This window comes from Homarus americanus, unplaced genomic scaffold (genome assembly GCF_018991925.1).
Source record: "Homarus americanus isolate GMGI-L3 unplaced genomic scaffold, GMGI_Hamer_2.0 scaffold23458, whole genome shotgun sequence".
Lineage (NCBI taxonomy): Eukaryota > Metazoa > Arthropoda > Malacostraca > Decapoda > Nephropidae > Homarus > Homarus americanus.
In genome coordinates, this window is record NW_024726569.1 from 680017 (window position 1) to 700224 (window position 20208).

Below are 20208 nucleotides of genomic sequence, written 5' to 3' on the forward strand. Positions count from 1 at the left end.
GGGTTAGGGGGGGGGAGGGTCGTGATGTATCTTTATGGCAGAGGTTTGTTAGTTGTCAACACGAGTAAATTTTAACCAAGTCTGGCCTTGTTAAATTCGGTTTCTCTAGACGACAATATCACAAAGACAGCGACGACAAGGTATACGCTTTGTGTTCTCTTTTGTTTTTGTTTCCTGTTATTCTTTTGACTACCGCTGCTGGTGCTAATGTTGTTGTTTGTTTGTTTATAATGTCCTCTTGTTTGTAATGGTTGACGATAATACTGTTGTTTCTGGCGCTGTTATGGTTGTTGGTGTACCTGTTGATGACCCTGCCGCTATTGTCTATTGTTGGGTCTTGGTCAAAATCCAAAAGGAAAAGAAAAGTGAAATAGAGACTAAGTGGCGTTACTAGAGTACACATTCAGTAGCGTCCAGCAGGGAAACTCTTGATTACTCTTATTTTCGACTTAAAACTCAACCATAGTTCTTCCTCTTCAACTCAAGAGCCAACGAGGACTCTTAAAAACCGAATTCAAGTGCAACATGAAACCACAACCCAATGAGAAAACAAAATGCACCTAACAACTTTTAAACCAATCAGAGCTTCGGTAACAAGTGCACACCCAATAACATCCCTTGTAACAGCGCCAGCCACATTCCAGGCACCCTCGTGGCCAATCAAATTACAGAGCCTCCCCGTGGGCTGATACAGCAGCCAGCGAATGGAGTACAAGCAGGCCTTAAAACCACAGGATTGGTGGAGAGAGAGAGAGAGAGAGAGAGAGAGAGAGAGAGTATATATATATATATATATATATATATATATATATATATATATATATATACTCCAGAATTCCATAAGCACTTTCACACCTTAACACCCTCACACTCTTAACAGTCTCCCTAACACCGTCGCTCCCTAACACCCTAACATCCCCACACCTTAACACCCTCACACTCTTAACAGTCTCCCTAACACCCTCACATTCTCCCTAACACCCTAATATCCCCACACCCTTACACCCCAACAACCTCAGACACTAACACCCTAACATCATAACACCCTCAGACCCTTACACCCTAACACCATAACACCCTTGACGCCATTACATTAAGGCTCATTGGTAACGGTTCCCCCCCCCCCACTTTGTCGGACGTTTACTCCAAGTCTGGTCTCCCATTCCTCTCATTCTTGACTTGGGATTACTTGATCCACCGCCAGCCACCAGAGATTCGCACGCGCACGCACACGCACACACACACACTCAGCACCCAAGTGACCCCCCGGAGGGGAGCGTCCTCCCTTACAATAGGGACACTGACTTGGGAGGGAACAAATATGGCTGTTGACGGAATTCCAAGCCAGTCATTGGCTGAGGATTCAGTGACATACATGTGTGTGCGTGCATGTATGGACTTTTCAACTAGAGATGACTCCAGGCACTAAAGTTCAGTATGCAGACGACCTCACCTTTGTTGCTCACACTGAACTTAACCCACAAGAGATCTTGAACACCTACACAGATGTGTATGCACACTTTGGTCTTGAGATGAACGTACGCAAAACAGATTCTGTTCCAGCCCGACCTTGGTTCAGCCGCGCCTCCACCGCCCATTCAGATTAACGGAACAACTTCTCCAACATTAACTGTGTCGTGTAACTTGTCTCTCACCTGACCAACACCGCGGACATCGATGGAGAGATCCATTATAGGTTCAAATGTGTCTCAGTCCTTTGTAAGACTGCGTACCCGTATCTTCACTTGTAGGAGCTGAAATTTTCTTCAAGTCTGCACGTATATCGAGCAGTGGTCCTCCCCACCCTGCTATATGGCAGCAAAACATGGGTCACATACAGGAGATATCCCAAGGCACTTGAAAACTTTCACCAACGTAATCTACGTTCCATCCTCCGAGTCCGCTGGGAAGACAAGTTAGGACAATTGTAGGACCATCGAGACTAACATTATCCATAAATAACTCCGTTAAACCGGTCATGTTACCCGCATGAAGACAGTAGACTGCCACAGTAGCTACTCTACAGTCATCTAAAGAATGCTGGCTGGCAACGGTAAAGGTATAAGGATAGTCTTAAGACAAGCTTGAAAGAGTGCCACATCGACCCCCTTACCTGGGACACGATCAATTCACACCGTAACACTTGGAGGAGCACCACACGAGGTGTAGATATTTTCGAGTTAACTCGATTGCATACCGAGGCAGACAAGCGCCAGCGCTGGACAGATGCTGCAGCCGCCCCTTCCTCACTAGAGGTAGCCCTGCACACGTGCAACTCTGTGGACAACCCTGCAAGGTCCCATAACGGCCTCTCGAGCCATCTCAAGAGCTCACCAACGAAGATGACATCATTAGTAACTTATATCTCTTTCATCGCTAGATGATCTTCATACGCAATTCCGAGTGACAGCAAAGTAGTAGTGTAGTAATAATAATGTATGTGTGTGTGTGTGTGTGTGTGTTAGAGATTCTTTCCTTAACTTCAATCCGTTAATAGAGAATAACAGCACAATTACTCACAGTAGTCTCTCGAGTGTACCTTCGACGTCATCTTACGACCATACAACTCTGCAAGTCCCTCAGTTACGAGGGAAATAATGGCATACGAAACTTTGAGAATCAGAACCCATTACCGTTGACTTCCGCGTCGTCGTTGTCCGTATCTTTCCGCCGATACTATCTTACTGGAGGGAGGAAGGGGGGAAAGGAGGAAGGGGGGAAAGGAGGGAGGGGGAAGGAGGAGGAGGGGGAAGGAGGAGGGAGGGGAAGGAGGAGGGTACTTTTCTCACTGCTTTTCCGTTGCTTTAGACCCCCCTCCCCTTGACCCCAAAGTTTAAGATATTTTCTACAACTTGGCGAAAGTATTAAGACTTTTGTTAGGGCAGGAGAGAAGGAGTTATCGCAGGACTACAAAACTAATGAGTCTAGTTTTGTAATTTAAGGAGATTATATGTAAAGTTGTTTCCGAGGCACCAAAGGGAATGTTTCTATTTCTTATTTCTTGTTATTATCATTATTTTTGTTGTGTTAGTAAACCGATGAGGTGAATGTACAGTACGTCATTGGTCTCGTGTACTACAACTACTACTAATAATAATAATAAAACGTAATAAAAGATACTTATATCAACTTCCCTTATATATATATTTTTAATAGACCATAAACATCATCTTCTGAGACTTACTTCCCTCCTATCAAACCAGCTTCTCTTGGCACCAGGTCAGACAGAACACAAATATTACCAACTCAAAAAAACATCTCTCGAGGCAACATTTAATAGGTTAAGTGACCCACCAAAATACTCTTTCACTCCCTATCACTCACGTCCGTTGTCCCTCCTGGCAAGTTATAGGCCATTCTCAGGCTATCTTAATCGCGTATCTTGCCCACCAGCGGGTTATTATCCTAGTTTCCTATGTGAAAGATATGCAAACAAGATAAACCTGCAAGGGTGTTTTACCATAACTAAAAACAAAACAAAAAGGTACTCAGAATTATTCGGCCTACAGCCCAGTAGTGTATATTATCCAGGGTAGCATAGCGGCAGAATTTGCATAGCGCAGCATAACAGTTTAGTAGCGTTAGTGGCCGGCTGGAACGATGGAACAAAGGCTTGCAGGGGTCTATCTGGCTGGCTGACTGGCTGGCTGGCTGGCTGGCTGGCTGGCTGGCTGGCTGACTGGCTGGCTGGCTGGCTTGAGCTTGGCTGTGTCCCGGACGCTACAGAGAGCACGAGCTATGTTAAGCATTTTCTGATTACGTGAGATCCCAGTGAGGGTCTCCCCGATACCCATCTGAAAGGCCATTGTGGAGTCTGTTCCCTGGCGTATCAGAGACCATTGTCCCCTGGCCGCTGTAATCCACGACCAAATTAAGGTTAAGTTTCTCTCAGTGAAGCGGTCGTTGGTAGGCGATAAACAAATGAGGCTAAAGTAAAAAAATGCGCGAGTGTTGCTGAGAGAGAGAGAGAGAGAGAGAGAGAGAGAGAGAGAGAGAGAGAGAGAGAGAGAGAGAGAGAGAGAGAGAGAGAGAGAGAGAGAGAGAGAGAGAGAGAGAGAGAGAGAGAGAGAGAGAGAGGAAAGAATATATTAAGGAAAGGAAGACAGACGGACACACACACACTATATACATAAAGAAAGATAAAAGTTAACTAAACTACTGTACCTCATGTTCTCTGAGTTCAACAAAGCTCGGCTAACTAACTGACACACATCCTCCAAACTCCCAAAGAATTCAGTTAAATTCCCAAACAATTCTGGCTGACTCTAGATCTTGGCTCTAAACTACACTGACTATGCTACACTGATGAGATTACATACTACATACTACACTGGCTCTTTACTACACTACACTGACTACTGCTACACTGACTACTAACTGACTCACAACATGACTCTTTACCACTGGCTCTTTCTTGATCTACACTGGCTCTTTACTACACTGGCTCTTTACTACACTGGCTCTTTACTACACTGGCTCTTTACTACACTGGCTCTTTACTACACTGGCTCTTTACTACACTGGCTCTTTACTACACTGGCTCAATACAACACTGACTCTATACAACATTGGCTCTTTAATTCCTGTTTCCATCTCTCATCCACAAGTGTCGCGTCAGAAGTCCTTAACGTAACCTCTGAAGTCATCTGACCTAACCTAACCAAACCTAACCTAACCTACCTTAACCAAAGAAAATATAACCTAACTCAACCAATCTAAATATATTCTAACATGTTGGGTTGGGTTGGGTTGGGTTAGGGCTTTCTAAGACTTGGGGCCCATTTGACCAGTCATGTGTGGATTAGATGACGCTGGGAACTATCATGAAAGACCCCAATTAACTGGCCATTACACTGCAGCACCAAGTGAACTATAAACCCCACAATACTTAATATTTTACACGTCTTTACCCACACAATAAAAACTTTACCCAAAAATTACACCAAACTTTATCGTGGAAGTTGAGAGTTGTGTCTTGAGAGAAGTCGTCGTGAGTGAGGTAAGGATCTGTGCCAAACAAACTAAGGGGTAATTTGCATACTAGGTAAAGCTCGGCTGACGGGGGTGTTCATCTTAAGGAAAAGTGATATTTTTTTATGGTTGTGAAACTGTATATATTGCATTCCTCTACCTCATTTTTTTGTATGTTTTAATACGAAATACTGAAACGATTATGTGAAATATATGTTATGTACATTTGGGAACTAATTATTTCGGATAATTATTTCGAAAGGTGTTCCAATTTGCAATGAAAAAATTCTATTACCGTAATATAACTACCGGCACAGATTGCATGACCTTAGAATTATTCCATGTAACTAAAAATGTAACAATTTTTAGAACAGATTAGCACTTTACTTCCTCTCCCCCTACCACCCCCCTAGCCCCCCCCCCACACACACACACATGCACGCTCACACATTCAACATAGCTCTCATACATAGACCAGTTTAATTTCTCATCTCCCTACAACAGCTTGACACAACAGAACAGAACAGTACAGTACACAAGGGCAGAGAACCACCAGGGCTTGTACTATAAATCTTCACCTGCACCAAAACTAAAAACCAAAAGTCGTAAAAAAAAAAATAAAAAAATAAAAAACGTAAAATAATAAATAAACCAATAGGAAGAGAGTAAAGACATAAACAAAACAGGTGACCCATATACCCCAATAGTATAAGTGAAATAAACATCCTGACAAACACAATATCATACTAATTAACACCGTAGAGTATAAAGGTGAAATAACCGAGTCAATACCTTAAATAACGAGGTGTGATTACAAAGTCCTACATGATAAAAATAACACTCACAAAAATTTACAGAATAAACATCGAGAATAATAAACATAATTATTAGATTTTTAAGGTTAACACAAATTATAATACGAACACCTATCATAAGCGTTCAGTGGGGGGGACCTTGTTATTGCCAATGTTGGATAAAGACCACGTTATTGCCAATGTTGGGTAAGGACCACGTCACTGCCAATGTTGGATAAAGACCACGTTATTGCCAATGTTGGGTAAGGACCACGTCACTGCCAATATTCCAGATAAACAAAGGGAACTCACAACCTTAACAGATCCACGTCACGTCCAAGGAGATACCGCCACACCAGGTAGTCACAGGTGTGGTCAAGGGTGAGTGTTTTATCTACACCAAGTGATCCTCAAAAATACGTGTCTTGAGAGTGTCGCTTCGTCTTCCCGATGCCCAGAGTGTTACAGCTGTTGTCTTCACGTCTTTCTATCTCTCTTACAGCTGTTGTCTTCACGTCTTTCTATCTCTCTTACAGCTGTTGTCTTCACGTTTCTATCTCTCTTACAGCTGTTGTCTTCACATCTTTCTATCTCTCTTACAGCTGTTGTCTTCACGTCTTTCTATCTCTTTTACAGCTGTTGTTTTCACGTCTTTCTATCTCTCTTACATCTGTTGTCTTCACGTCTTTCTATCTCTCTTACATCTGTTGTCTTCACGTCTTTCTATCTCTCCACTTTATACTTACCTGTTCCTCCCCTCTTCCATAACCCTCATAATCATCCGCTTCTTGGTCAATACTTCCTTCCATCTTCCTCTTCCATTTCTGTACGATACTTCCTCCTCCTATCTCTTCCATTCTCCCAAACTTCCCCTTCTCTTAGACTTATCTCTGTTCCTTCTTCGTATCTCTCATTACTGCCCTCTTTCTTCCTTCCTGTTACTCTCCCAGTCCTCTCCCTCATCACTATGTCATCCATTCTTTAGCAGTTCGCTTCTCCCCTTCGTCCAATTCACTTTCTCCTTCCTTTCCATTTCCTCCACTCTTAATTCTACACTTCTCTCTACATTCTCCATCCACCCTTCCTTCAACATCTCATCTACTATTCCTTTCCTCTCTATCTCCTCCACTCCCCCTTCTCTCTCCATATCATTTACTTTCCCTTCTCTTCCACCTTATCCCAACTCTCCCAGACACTCCTTCCCTCCCTTTCTCCACTCTTCCCTCCCAGCATCTCTTACCCTCTCCCCTCTTTGCACCTCTTCCAAGTCTCTCCCTCTCGCTAACTCTCCCAAGTCTCTCGCTAACTCTCCCAGGCTCTCCCCTGTATGAAGCTAAATGACTAATATATCAAAGTGACATCAGGAAACCTCCCCAACCTGTTCCTCCTTCGGCAGTAGAATGAAGGAAATATATACAGAATATACACCAGTTAAGGGGGGGGGGAGGAGACCAAAGCCTGGGAGGGGGTAAGGGGGAGTGTATGACCATTAAGGGTGTGAAGGAAGAGGTTGAAGGTCGTTAAGGGCTAAGGGAGAGAGGTTGTTGGTCATTGAGGGGTAAAGGGAGAGAGAGAAAAGGAATGATAAACGTCGTCACAGTTGGCTAGTAGAACAGAGAGAAGCGAAGGGGGAAGAAAAGGGGAATAGTAAGGGGGGTTAAGGGAGGTTAAGGGGGGATTTAAGGGGGGGGATCCCATAGGAGGATCTTGTCTCTGTGGCTACTCTCTGTGATTGATATTTTCCGGCCGTAGACATTCCGACGGGGGATTATATGGGCGAGTCCCTTATGATGGTGGTGAAAGTGATGGTGTAGATGGTGGTGTAGATGGTGGTGGTGTAGATGGTGGTGGTGTAGACGGTGGTGGTGTAGACAGTGGTGGTGTAGACAGTGGTGGTGTAGACAGTGGTGGTGTAAACGGTGATGGTGTAAACGGTGATGGTGTAAACGGTGATGGTGTAAACGATGATGGTGTAAACGGTGATGGTGTAAACGGTGATGATGTAAACGGTGATGATGTAGACAGTGGTGGTGTAAACGGTGATGGTGTAAACGGTGATGGTGTAGACAGTGGTGATGGTGTAGACGCTAATGTTGAGGAAGTAAACAAGATCAATATCATGCTCTCTCTCATTCTCTCTCAATTTCCTGCTATCTCTCTCTCTCTCTCTCTTTTTTTCTCTCTCTCTCTCTCTCATCGTAAGGCTTCTATCAACCATTCGGCAACTATTCCTCTTTCCTACCATTTCCTTTTCCTGTTTTAATTGTTGTAATTTACTTTATCGTCTCGTCATTACGTTGACTATAAGAATATTTCGAGTAAAATGACAAGAATATTGTCGGAATTTTCTTGTTATTTGTCCGACTGTTTGTCTGTATTTTCAACTATCTATCCATCTATCTATCTATCTATCTATCTATTTATCTATCTATCTATCTATCTTTCTATCCATCGTGAAAGGGAAGAGGCATAGGAAGGAGGAAGAGGAGAGGGACGCAACTACATACTTAAAGACCAAACGACTTAATTACCTCTACTCATTAAGCCTAATATCAAGCAAAGAATCATTTAACACAATACAATGCAACAAGACAAACCAAGAATCCACTTTTAGTCTCGTACATGAACCAAAAAATAAAAATAAATAAAATCAAAATATCCCTCCAGCGAGAACCACCCATTACGTCAGGTCAGGAGAGGGGGGTCGAAGAGGAATCACAGGACGAGAGCAACAGGCATACTCAGACTCATCCTGTGTGTTGTGTTATGTTTAAATATGCATCAAACAACGGCAGTCACAGTACATGAAGGGAAGAGCTTCGTCGTGTTGCAGAGATACAGTGTGTAGAAAACGATGTATTAGTATTATTATTATTGTTGTTGTTTTACTCAGTATTTCAAGAATAGTCTAAGTGTTAATATTCACCACTTAAGTAATGGTCTTTGGTAGTTTATTTTACCATCATTTATTTGGAAGGAAGTTCTTTTTTTTTATATGGAAATTGGAAAATATAAAATAGCGAGACGTGTTTACAGGGGAGTTTAAATACAATCCACTGGAGAACGTTCTATATCTGCCAGTAAAGCCTTGATAAAAAGAGACTTACAAATAGAAAAAAAGGAAAAAAAATACATCGATATATACGCTATTGACCGTGAAGCAACCTGACAGACAGATACACAAATAGACATGCTGACAAATATACCGACGATAAACAAGTAGATAAGACTTCAGTCATGATTCCTCGGTACAAGACAAGAGACCGATCAAGATAAAAGATAATATCCCAGAATACACCACAGACAGACAGACAGATGAAACGTACCTCACAGGAACCAAAGGCCACACGGTCCGTCAAGTGAGGGCGAGTCTTGTGTGCTACGGATTTCCACAACCGCTGTCTGGCCTGCGGGAGAATGCCTTGTTACCGCCGCATACAATAGCCCAACCTGAGCCCCATTGACGACGATACAATGCCATTAACAAGGGCTCGAATACGCCCTTACACATCCTCCAAAACGCGATGAGCAAACATTTCCTTGAAACAAATGAATGTTGAATGAAATCACCTCCTCGCGTTGGCTGCCACCTCCTCCTCCACCCCCCTCCCCCCCCCTGGACAACCGTGAATTTCAATAGACTTTCGCCCAGTTATTATTCAAAATACTAATGAACCGAACCAATCAGGGGAGGGTTGCGTGCAATATTTCAGTCGCCCCGTTGTGCGCTTTTAGTACGTCATTTGGTGCAGAAATTGGAGAACAACAGACGTGCTTTGGTTATATCTCGGGCCACCAGGAACTAATTTGTTGTACTTGTAGTGGCGGCCGTTGTCCAGCGAGGAGGAGGAAAGGGAGGGGGGATAAGGGGAGGGTTAAATCTGACGGCCGAGGGATATGAGTGAGAGAGGGGGAGGAAGAGGGGGAGGGGTTAAGGAAAGATGGAGTCTACAGTTTCTGATTTATTCCCAGTTGTGAATGCCGTCCCCGACTTGGATGTTGGCGACAGAACACACCCGGATTCACAACCTCGGGCCATGTTGCTTTACGGGGATTGTAAGTTCGTCTTTTATCCATCTTGCATGAGCATTAGAGGACACCTGTAGGCCTGTGACTGCTGCTTCAGGGAAAACTCACAGCTTTATTGTTTCTTATCATCTAATTGTTTTATTTGTATTATTTTAGTAGTAGAAGTAGTAGTATTATTATTTACTATAATAATAATAATAATAAATGTTTCATTTATTATTATTAATAATATTATTATAAATGTTTTAATCAGCATTATTATTATTAATGTTTTAATTATTATTACTCGTATTATTATTTTTATTATAAATGCTTTATTATTATATTATTATTATTATTACTGATATTGATATCATCAGTATCATGAAATCTATTTCATTCTTGCCTAATTTTGCAATACAGTTAAATGTATATAACCATTAGCTCAAAAAAGTCCTTCATCGTGACAGAAAAACTAAAGAAATTAAGAATCAAATGAAGTAAACTTTAAAAAGTATTGATCAAACCAAATAAAACTTTAGAAATAATGAATCATTTATTATTATTTAAGAGTTGTCAAAACAGGTAAAGATAATTCCTTCCAGCAGCACAATACCTGGCGGCTCTGTATACAAAATGCTTGGTAGTAATACAGTTGTGTCTAAGAGGATTACGAAAGAAGTTCCTCATTTGCATATTCAAGATTTTAATGCTATTAGCGTGGGAGTCTTTGAGTGAGCAGCAGTTGAGTGGCCGTCAGGTGTGTAGGGTGTGGGCTGCTAGGTGTGTGTGAGGTGTGGGATCCTAGGTGTGTGAGGTGTGGGATCCTAGGTGTGTGAGGTGTGGGATCCTAGGTGTGTGAGGTGTGGGATCCTAGGTGTGTGAGGTGTTATTTCTGTGCAATAACAGGTGTGTGGGGGGTTAATTTATGTAGGGTGTCAATAGAATGTCAAGTGTGGGATGTCAGGAGTGTGTGTGTGTGCTAGTTCTGCGAATGATAGCCGTGTAAAATGTGTGTATGGGTGTCAGATATGTGTGTGTGTTATGTATGTGTTGTGTCAGACATCAAAATATCAGGTATTCCTAAAAAAAATGAAAAAATAAAAAGATTTTAATAAATGCCAAAATAATTCAGTAAAAGAGAGAGAGAGAGAGAGAGAGAGAGAGAGAGAGAGAGAGAGATAAGGGGTGAAACTGCTAACCCACACTACATTACACGGTCGACAATTCTGAGTATTTTCCGGGATAAATTCACCCTTACGACATTCAGTTTCGGAAGGTTGTTGTTGTTGTTGTGTACTACAGTAAGCGTGAAAGGAGGAAAGCAATGGACGAGTTATTTCATATAATGTAACTCTCTCTCTCTCTCTCTCTCTCTTTTCTTTTTTTATTCTCCCTCTCTGACCTCTATCCTTTATTTCTTCCTTTCCCGTTCTACCCCTTATATCTCCTTCTCTCCCACTTGCACCTTCATCGCCCCTTTCCCTCCTAACACCTTCTTTCTCCCCTCCCTTCCTTCAATCTAATCCCCCGTTCCTCCTTTCCCTGCCGCAATCCCTCCCAATTCCCGTCATCCTTCCTCCTCCCTTCTTTCTGCTCTCACATCCCTACCTCCCACACCGTTTACCGTTTCCCTCTCTGGGTTCCACATCCCTCTCCCCCTTCCACATCCATCCCTGCCTCTCCCCCTCCCACGTCCCTGTCCCTCTCTCTCCCACATCCATCCCTGCCTCTCCCTCCCACGCCCCTCTGTCCCTCTCTCCCCCTCCCACATCCATCCCTGCCTCTCCCTCCCACGTCCCTCTGTCCTCTCCCCTCCCACATCCATCCCTGCCTCTCCCCCTCCCACGTCCTCTGTCCCTCTCCCCCCTCCCATCCATCCTGCCTCTCCCCCTCCCACGTCCCTCTGTCCCTCTCCCCCTCCCACATCCCTCCCTTCCTCGCACACCGTTTCCCTCTCTGGCTTCTAAATTCCCAGCAGAAATTAGGTCGAGGTAAAAACAGGTAGGACGTTGATTAGTCCGGGATAGACGCAGCTCCCACCCTCAAAAGCCGTGATAAGTGACCACACACACACACACACACACACACACACACACACACACACGCACACGCACACACACCTGAATGGATATATATACCTGGCCACTAGGTTTTTTAGGCTATATTATTTTGCAATTTTTTTTAAGGTCAGGTTAGGTTAGGTTAGGTTAGGTTAGGTTAGGTTAGGTCAGGTTAGGTTAGGTTAGGTTAGGTTAGGTTAAGCTTTACACACTAAATATACTTTATAACAAGTGAGAAGTATATATATATATTTTTTTTTTGGGGGTCTCTATCGCTCATTCCCTAACGTTCAAGAAACTCTTATATTTACCCAGTGACGCAGAAATGTTTCCACTTTTGCTCCCACCTGCTTTTAATTTTGAGTCATTTACAGGCAGGTGTTGTTAATATCCTGTAATGGCGGCAGTGAGTCACGAGAATGTGGTGTCTGTGTTGCTTTTAATTTCTGACGAGTTTGTGAGTGAGAGAGGGAAGGTGGGGGAGTAAGGGAGGGAAAGGGAAGTAAGGGGAGAGGGAGGACTGGGGAAGTAAAGGAGAGGGAAGAGACGAGGAAGTAAAGGAGAGGAAAGGTAGAAGTAAGGGAGAGGGAGGAGAGGGAAGTAAGGGAGAGGGAGGAAGAGGTGAAAGTAAGGGAGTGGTTAGTGGACTGGGAGATGTACGGAACATTCAATAATGAGGTTAAGGTGGGGGGGTGTGGAGAGTGAAGTGATGAGGAGTAGAAGAAGGGGAGAAGTGAAGGAATGGGAGAGATGAGGTGAATTGATGAGGGATGAAGGACGATGGGGGGATGGGGTGGTGAGGGATGTCGGAGTGGGAAGATGAATTCGCGAGAGTAAATGTGACGAGATAAGAATAATCAATATAATAGCAGAGTACATAAAAGAGAAGTAGAATAAGGAAATGGAAATAATGAGGAATAAGAAAGGATTAATAAGGAGAAAGAGCGAAAAAAAATTGTAAAAAAAAAAAAATAATAGTGTAATGGGTCATAGAAAATGGAGGTAGGGTGAAATGAAAATGGGAGGAGGGGTTACAACATGTCATATTAGCTGTGATTTATGGGGAAACTTTAAAATTTACGACGTTTGATTATGAATTATCTGACACCGGGATCTACCTACTTTCACGGTCCAGCATAATATTTTTCAATCATTTTTTTTTTTTAGTAATTAGTCTGTTATTGGATATTCGGAAAAATTATGTAGACAATATTTCCCTCACTACCTCCCCCAACCTCCTGCCTGCCCCCTTCCCTACATAGCGCTTTCTCTATCTCTCACACTACCTCCCCTTCCTCCCTGTTTATCCTACTTTCCCCTTCCTCTCTCTCTCTCTCCTTTCCTCTCTCGCCCTCCCCCTCCTTCCCTGATCTTCATATTTTTCCCAATTTAACGGGAAAAAAACACTCATGCACACGGGAAAAACATTTCAGTCAGATCAGAAAGGCGAGCACTGTGCTGACATATGCAGCCGAAACGAAATAATGTAGGAATGTGTTGTAAGACTCCAGTTCGTGAGAGGGAAGAATGCGTTTCAGTAGAATTTTATGTCTTGACAGCTCTAAAGAGGCCCTGTGCGTTCTAGCAGCAGCTGTCCACGTGCTAACAACCTCGTTACTTACCTCTCTCTCTCTCTCTCTCTCTCTCTCTCTCTCTCTCTCTCTCTCTTCTACGGCTCCCTTGAGACTCTCATTTTCATTCTTCCTCTTCTCTTAATACTCCTTTCTCTCATCTCTGTCTGTCTCTCTCACCCCTTCCCGTCTTTTCCTATTTTTACACCCCGTTTTCCATCTTTCCACCTCTCTTATCTATCACCTGTCTCTCATCCCCTTCCATCTCTTTTCTGCTGTTTCTCTACTTTCCCTTCCATTTGTATACCCCCTCTCACCCATCATCTGTCTCTCTCTTTTACCTATTCCTTTATTACCACCACTCATCCTTTTCCTTATTTTTATACCTATTCCTTTACTCTTCTCATCCATCTTTATTCTAAAACACTAACCTCCTCCTTTTTATACCTATTCCATCGCTCCTTTTCCATCTTTAAAATGTCTCTTCCTTCCCATTTTCTTCTTTCTTACTTTACCATCTTGTATTACCTACCACTCACCCCTCCATTTTATTTTACCTATTCCTCCCTTCTCCCCTTCCATCTCTTTACGCCCGTTCCTTTAATCTCTAACTCCAATATCTACTGTTTTCCCATCTACCTTCCTTCCCCCATTCCATCCCTGTACTCCTTCCCATCTACCCTCCATACCCAGTTCCACCCCCATATTCTCTCCCTTCCCACCTACCCTCAATCCCCCTTCCACCCCTATACTCTCCCCTTTCCCACCTACTACCTCCCCGTCACCGTTACGTTTGGGCTGAGAAACTGAAAATGATATATGGTCGAGTGGTCCTTCTGAGTCGAGTTTTATTACAGGTTTTTGAAAGAGGTATCTTAAGGACGTGTCCCAGCTCCCTCAACCCCCCCTTCATCCTTACCTACCCTCTCCCCCCTTCCTTCCTTCCTACCCCCTTTCTCTCCCCTTCCTACCCCCTCCTCCCTTTCCTCCCTTCCATCCCTCCTTCCCGTTCCTCCTCCTCCAGCCTTCCCTGTCATCAACCACCCCTACCTCCATTCCCTCCCTCCCTCCTCCACCCCCTTTTAAAGATTCCCTAATAAAAGAAATATTAGCCTTGAAAAGATTCCGTCAGGCGTTTTAGAGAATAATTACTTTTAAATATGAACTGTAGTTGGTCGGGGGTGGGGGAAGGGGGGGGTGTTGTGATGTGAATGCCATTTTGGTGAAGATAATTTTTGTTTATTATTATTATTAAGAAATGTCGATTAGGTTTCTGTAAGGGCTAAAAAAAATTCTACCCTAACCTAAACCTAACCTAACATAACCTAACCATTAGTTGTTGTGTAGAGAATTATCATAAAGGTTTATTAGGGAAAATAATATATTCTCCATCACATTATATTAATTACCTTTTCTTTAATAATTTTTCGTATGTTTTTTTTTAGACAATTAAAACCGTATTTTTTTCTACTAGTTCATTAATTCTTATTTATATTTAGAGCACCATTGTAAAGTTTTGTAGCACCATCGTAAAGTTTTGTAGCGCCATCGTAAATTTTTGTAGCGCCCTCGTCAGGTTTTGTAGCACCATCGTAAAGTTTTGTAGCGCCATCGTAAGGTTTTGTAGCGCCCTCGTAAAGTTTTGTAGCAACATCGTAAAGTTTTGTAGCAATCGTCAGGTTTTGTAGCGCCCTCGTAAAGTTTTGTAGCGCCATCGTAAGGTTTTGTAGCACCATCGTAAAGTTTTGTAGCGCCATCGTAATGTTTTGTAGCGCCATCGTAAGGTTTTGTAGCACCATTGTAAAGTTTTGTAGCACCATCGTAAAGTTTTGTAGCACCATCGTAAAGTTTTGTAGCACCATTGTAAAGTTTTGTAGCGCCATCGTAAGGTTTTGTAGCACCATCGTAAAGTTTTGTAGCGCCATCGTAATGTTTTGTAGCGCCATCGTAAGGTTTTGTAGCGCCCTCGTCAGGTTTTGTAGCGCCCTCGTCAGGTTTTGTACCACCATCGCCAGGTTTTGTAGTCAATAAAGAAATATATTCCTCCCGAGAGTACTTATTTTAATAATAGGAATAACATTTCGTGTTTCTTTGTTCCTCAGATAAAAATATATTTCTGCCAACATTTATATACAGTATAATATATATTTTTAATGGGAAATATATCCTTAGGTACTGGAGCCAAAAAAAAAAGGACACGTTTTCAATAACAATATTAATGTATAATAAAAAACAATATTGTGCGTCCTCTCAATGAACAATTTTGAACAACGAAACTTATCCCTACAATAACTTCCCTTTACACTTAACTTAACCTAACCTAACCTAACCTAACCTAACCTAAACCTTTTGTAAGAGATGTTAATACATTTCTCTAATATTTTTTTTATATCAAAAACTTCCCTCAAAGACACTTCATCATATCTACAGAGTATAATGCGTATAATATTTTTTTTCCCTTCGGTATACAATTGGAACGTCTGAATAAAATTTGTATGGAAATGTGTATGCAAATTAGGAATTGTCTTGGAAATTAGTTCTTTCTGAGCGAGGTGAGTTAATAAGGGCCTCTCGGTGATCAACGAGGCTCTCACTACACTACTGCAGACGAGGTGTGTGTGTGTGTGTGTGTGTGTGTGTGTGTGTGTGTGTGTGTGTGTGTGTGTTTTTCCGAAAAATTGACTCGGCTAATTTTATTCAGTTTGTTTTGAAAGTTGTTTGTGGTAATTTGCGAATGCCAGTGGCTGAAATGTGGCACTGACCTTTACAAAGGCAGTGACCGTAAAAGTGTACTGACCCCTAAAGGATGGCACTGACATTTAAGATCTAGTTTTAACTATAGTGCAGCAGCAACACACAACAGGGAATTGTAATTATTTCATCACCTTTCGAAATAACTGCCTTACGAAAATAGAATAGTTACATAACTCAATCACAATATAGTAAAATAAAACATAAGTAAGTAAATACGAAGTAGACTACACACACACACACACACACACACACACACACACACACACACACAAAACAATACAATAAAAAGAATGCTTACATAAACATCGACAGAGAGGTAGCAAATGTATATCAACTAGATGTTTAAACAAGACATCAACAATAACATAGTTTAATCCCCCCCCCCTTTCCTCCTTTCTACCAGGTTCAGTGACCAAGACGAGCAACTTGGCCAACTTCTATGGTGGAGAGAACCTGTGGCCCGAGTCTGGCTGGAAACCCTCCGACGGGGACAAACCCGAAGCCAAGGTAGTGAACGGTCGGGGGGCGCAGAACCGCAACCTCCTGGCCTCCCTAGCACCTGAATACGCTGAGATCGACTCCCTGGGCACCTTCACCGCCGGTAAGAAGGGCGAGATGGACGTGAGCGCCGAGGCCTACGCTTCTGCATCCATCTTGGCGGCTTGTAACAACAGGAAGAATAAGGTAAAGAGAGAGAGAGAGAGAGAGAGAGAGAGAGAGAGAGAGAGAGAGAGAGAGAGAGAGAGAGAGAGAGAGAGAGAGAGAGAGAGAGAGAGAGAGAGAGAGAGAGAGAGAGAGAGAGAGAGAGAGAGAGAGAGAGAGAGAGAGGTGGATGGATGTGCGGCAGTCATTTCTGGCTTGAATGGTTGAGTGATTAGTTTGGAGTTTATACCACACACTTGTCCTTGTAAAATCACTGTAATCAAGCTATGCCGCATTTCAGTCATATAACTAACTTCCTCACGTGTGAAAATCATCATTATACAGGTACGAGAAAGCGAACATTTAGCTGGAGAAAGGCAGACGAAAAACACACATCGGGACAGCAGCTTAAACTCTCCCCCTCAAGCTTTTCCCTCACCCACTCACTCTGTCCTCCTCCTCTGGCTCACTTCCAGCAGGTGTCCGAGAAGTTCCTGTCGCTGCCGCAGTGTGTGCCGCTGTTGAAGGGCTCTCACCATCATCTCCATCACCTGCAGGGACAGTCGCAGAAGCAGCAGCAGCAGCAGCAACAGCAGCAGCAGCAGCAGGACGAGTACAGTTGCAGACTCTCCAAGGACATGCTCAACAACACCGACAACGAAGGTGAGTTTTTCAATTTATGCGTGTGTGTGTTATTTGGCGTAGAAACAGATTATGTAAAAGTTTATGACTAAAGGAAACCAAATTCATCTGACAGAGTATGAACTACCATTATAAAATAAGTTATAATGGGGCAGTCTGGGAAAACACGTTTTTAAAATCTCTCTCTGGTACTGAAATTCCACTTCTTTCATCCCACAGATAAGTCAGTCACGGAGTCTAAGCGTCCATTCTTCATCGAGACGTCGTCACCAACGCTGCTAGGGTCGTCGAGCCTGTCGTTCACCAGCACGGGTGGCCCCAGGCTGACGTCCACCACCCTGAGTGGCCACCACCTGGCACGCCACACACCTAGCAAGGGCGGCGCTTCCCCCTACAGTGTCAACCCCTTCACCTCCCAGCCTCACCTTCTCCATAAGGTTTGTACACCTCCTCTGATTCATTCAACAATACTTAATCTACTTGATATACAGTATCTGTCAATCTCCTGATTGTTATCATTAAGAGACAGTGTGTTAGCCCTCTCCCTTCACCTGTCAGTGTGTTCATTAATTACCGAGAGCAGTAGGAGTGCACATGAAGTGGACCCAGTCTTACGTGTCACTTGGTAAAAAACAAACATTCAGTCTCGAACATACACGAGATACTGAACATCATCTTCTGCTTTCACCAAAAATAAAATCATTCTTGTAAATATACAAGTACATAAAAACGGCCCAAATAAAATGATTACAGTATATGGTTTACTGCTGGAATGAATAAGGACATCCTTCTTATAATAATAAATGAACAGGTAATGAATCAATTTACCAATAGTATCCTGCCTACACACGACGTCCGTTCCCACTAGCAAGTCTATATCCCGGCCGGCAGTTTATGATGAATAAATTGATAAGAGAAATTTACCTGATTTACCTAAGGGTCATCCCCAACTACTGGTGGCCAAGGATGAAGGAGGAAGACCAATGAGCCGGTGTAGGATCCCTCCATTGTTCTTGATACATATTTACAAGCTTCTTCTTTTTACAAACATTAATGAGATTCATATATCTAATCCACCATCATCCTTGCCCACAAAATACAATATCCTTCTATAAGCTGCTTGATTATTTCCACATACGAATAAAAAAAAAAACTTCCATCGGATTACCTGAAGAATTAACACCCCAGCTTATTTCAACTAAAGATTAACCACCCTAATACTAACCTAACCTAACCCCACGCCCCAAATAATGTCAAGGCTGCTTAAAGTGAAACAAGCTGGGGTGGTGATTCTTCAGGTGGTACCCTTCATCTCATCCCCCTCACCACTGACTAATACATTTCCCTCCTTATTTCTCTCGGCTTACAGGGTATAGCGTTGACCCTGCGTGATCTGGTGCCTCCCCCGCCCCCACATCCACCGCCAGGCTCACACAGACACAGGGAATTCTCCAGGACTAACACCCTTGAGGAGGTAAGGACAGACAGACAGACAGATATATATAGATAGATAGATAGATAGAAAGAAACGAGACATAAACCAATAAGGAGAGAGAGAGAGAGAGAGAGAGAGAGAGAGAGAGAGAGAGAGAGAGAGAGAGAGAGAGAGAGAGAGAGAGAGAGAGAGAGAGAGAGAGAGAGAGAGAGAGAGAGAGAGAGAGAGAGAGAGAGAGAGAGAGAGAGAGAGAGAGAGAGACTGAAACTCCTACCTCGATAAAAAAAGAGTCGAGCACTTAAAGGCTCCAAAATCCGAAGATGTTCCTTGATAGAAGTAATATTTTGAGCAGGAAGTGAAGAAGACAATAAAGAGTGAGAGAGAAAGAGAGAAAGAATGAGTGAGACACAAAGAATGAATGTGCGAGATAATGAATTAGTGGGAGAAAGGAAGAATGAGTGAGAGAAAGAATGAGTGAGAGAAAGAAGGAGGAAGTGAAAAAAGACAAAGAATGAGTGAGAAACAAAGACTGAGTGAGACATAGAAAGAATGAGTGAAAGTGAAAAAGAAAGAAAGAAAGCGTGACACAGAAAGACAGACAGACAGACAGACAATTTACAGCAATAAAAAGAGACATCACCTACACACAATTCCAAAACAATTATCGGAAAATAAATAAACAAAAACAAAATAAAAGTGAGACCCAATGAAAAAAATACAAAACAAATAAATGAAATAGAACAAAGAAAAAAAAGACACTAGAAATAAAGTAATAAGGAAGAGGAAATAAAGGAGGTGTAGGAAAGGGGAAGGGGAGGGGGGTGAGGGGATAACGTGATAAGGAGGAGGAGCAAGAAGACGAGGGCCTCCTGGTGGGGGCTGTGATGGAGTGGCAGAAGAAGTGAAGTTCAGAGTCTTCAGAGGTTTTGTGGGAGAGAGAGAGAGAGAGAGAGAGAGAGAGAGAGAGAGAGAGAGAGAGAGAGATCTACATGGTCCATCCTCTACACAGTAAAAGTGGAATTACCAACAAGAACAGAGGTAGTCGAGTGCTGTGCTCCCCTCCCACCGAGCTCTAGTGAAGTATTTGTAACTTTAATACTGCTGGACGTGCACACACAGGGACACAAAAGACCAGATAGGAGAGAGTGAACGAGTCTTTAGGGGAAGAAAGGATTATTTCTTTGTTTTTGAACGGTTTTGTGCAGAGGAACCAAGTCCAGAATGTTTCCATTTAGTTATTAAGCTTTACTGTTCCCAAAGTGAATTAATGTTTGAAGAATTTGCACGGAGTGATTTGTTGACTATCGGGAGGTGTGCTGAGGGTGAGT

At 42.8% G+C, this 20208-nt stretch overlaps 1 protein-coding gene across 4 annotated transcripts in view; it reads left to right on the top strand.

The window, feature by feature from the left end:
- Positions 1 to 20208, top strand: part of LOC121865646 (roundabout homolog 1-like) — a 214204-nt gene that overhangs the window by 188084 nt on the left and 5912 nt on the right. For 2 of the 4 annotated variants that reach the window (XR_006088784.1, XM_042365170.1), the window contains exons 10-14: positions 9738 to 9821; positions 16565 to 16845; positions 17280 to 17466; positions 17665 to 17882; positions 18815 to 18919. Coding sequence is in view for 3 of the 4 variants with exons in the window: in XM_042365170.1 (XP_042221104.1) it covers positions 9738 to 9821; positions 16565 to 16845; positions 17280 to 17466; positions 17665 to 17882; positions 18815 to 18919 (875 nt within the window). In the remaining variant the exon portion in view is untranslated. The remainder of the gene's footprint in view (positions 1 to 9737; positions 9822 to 16564; positions 16846 to 17279; positions 17467 to 17664; positions 17883 to 18814; positions 18920 to 20208) is intronic. The other 2 variants (XM_042365171.1, XM_042365172.1) reach the window with 2 other exon arrangements.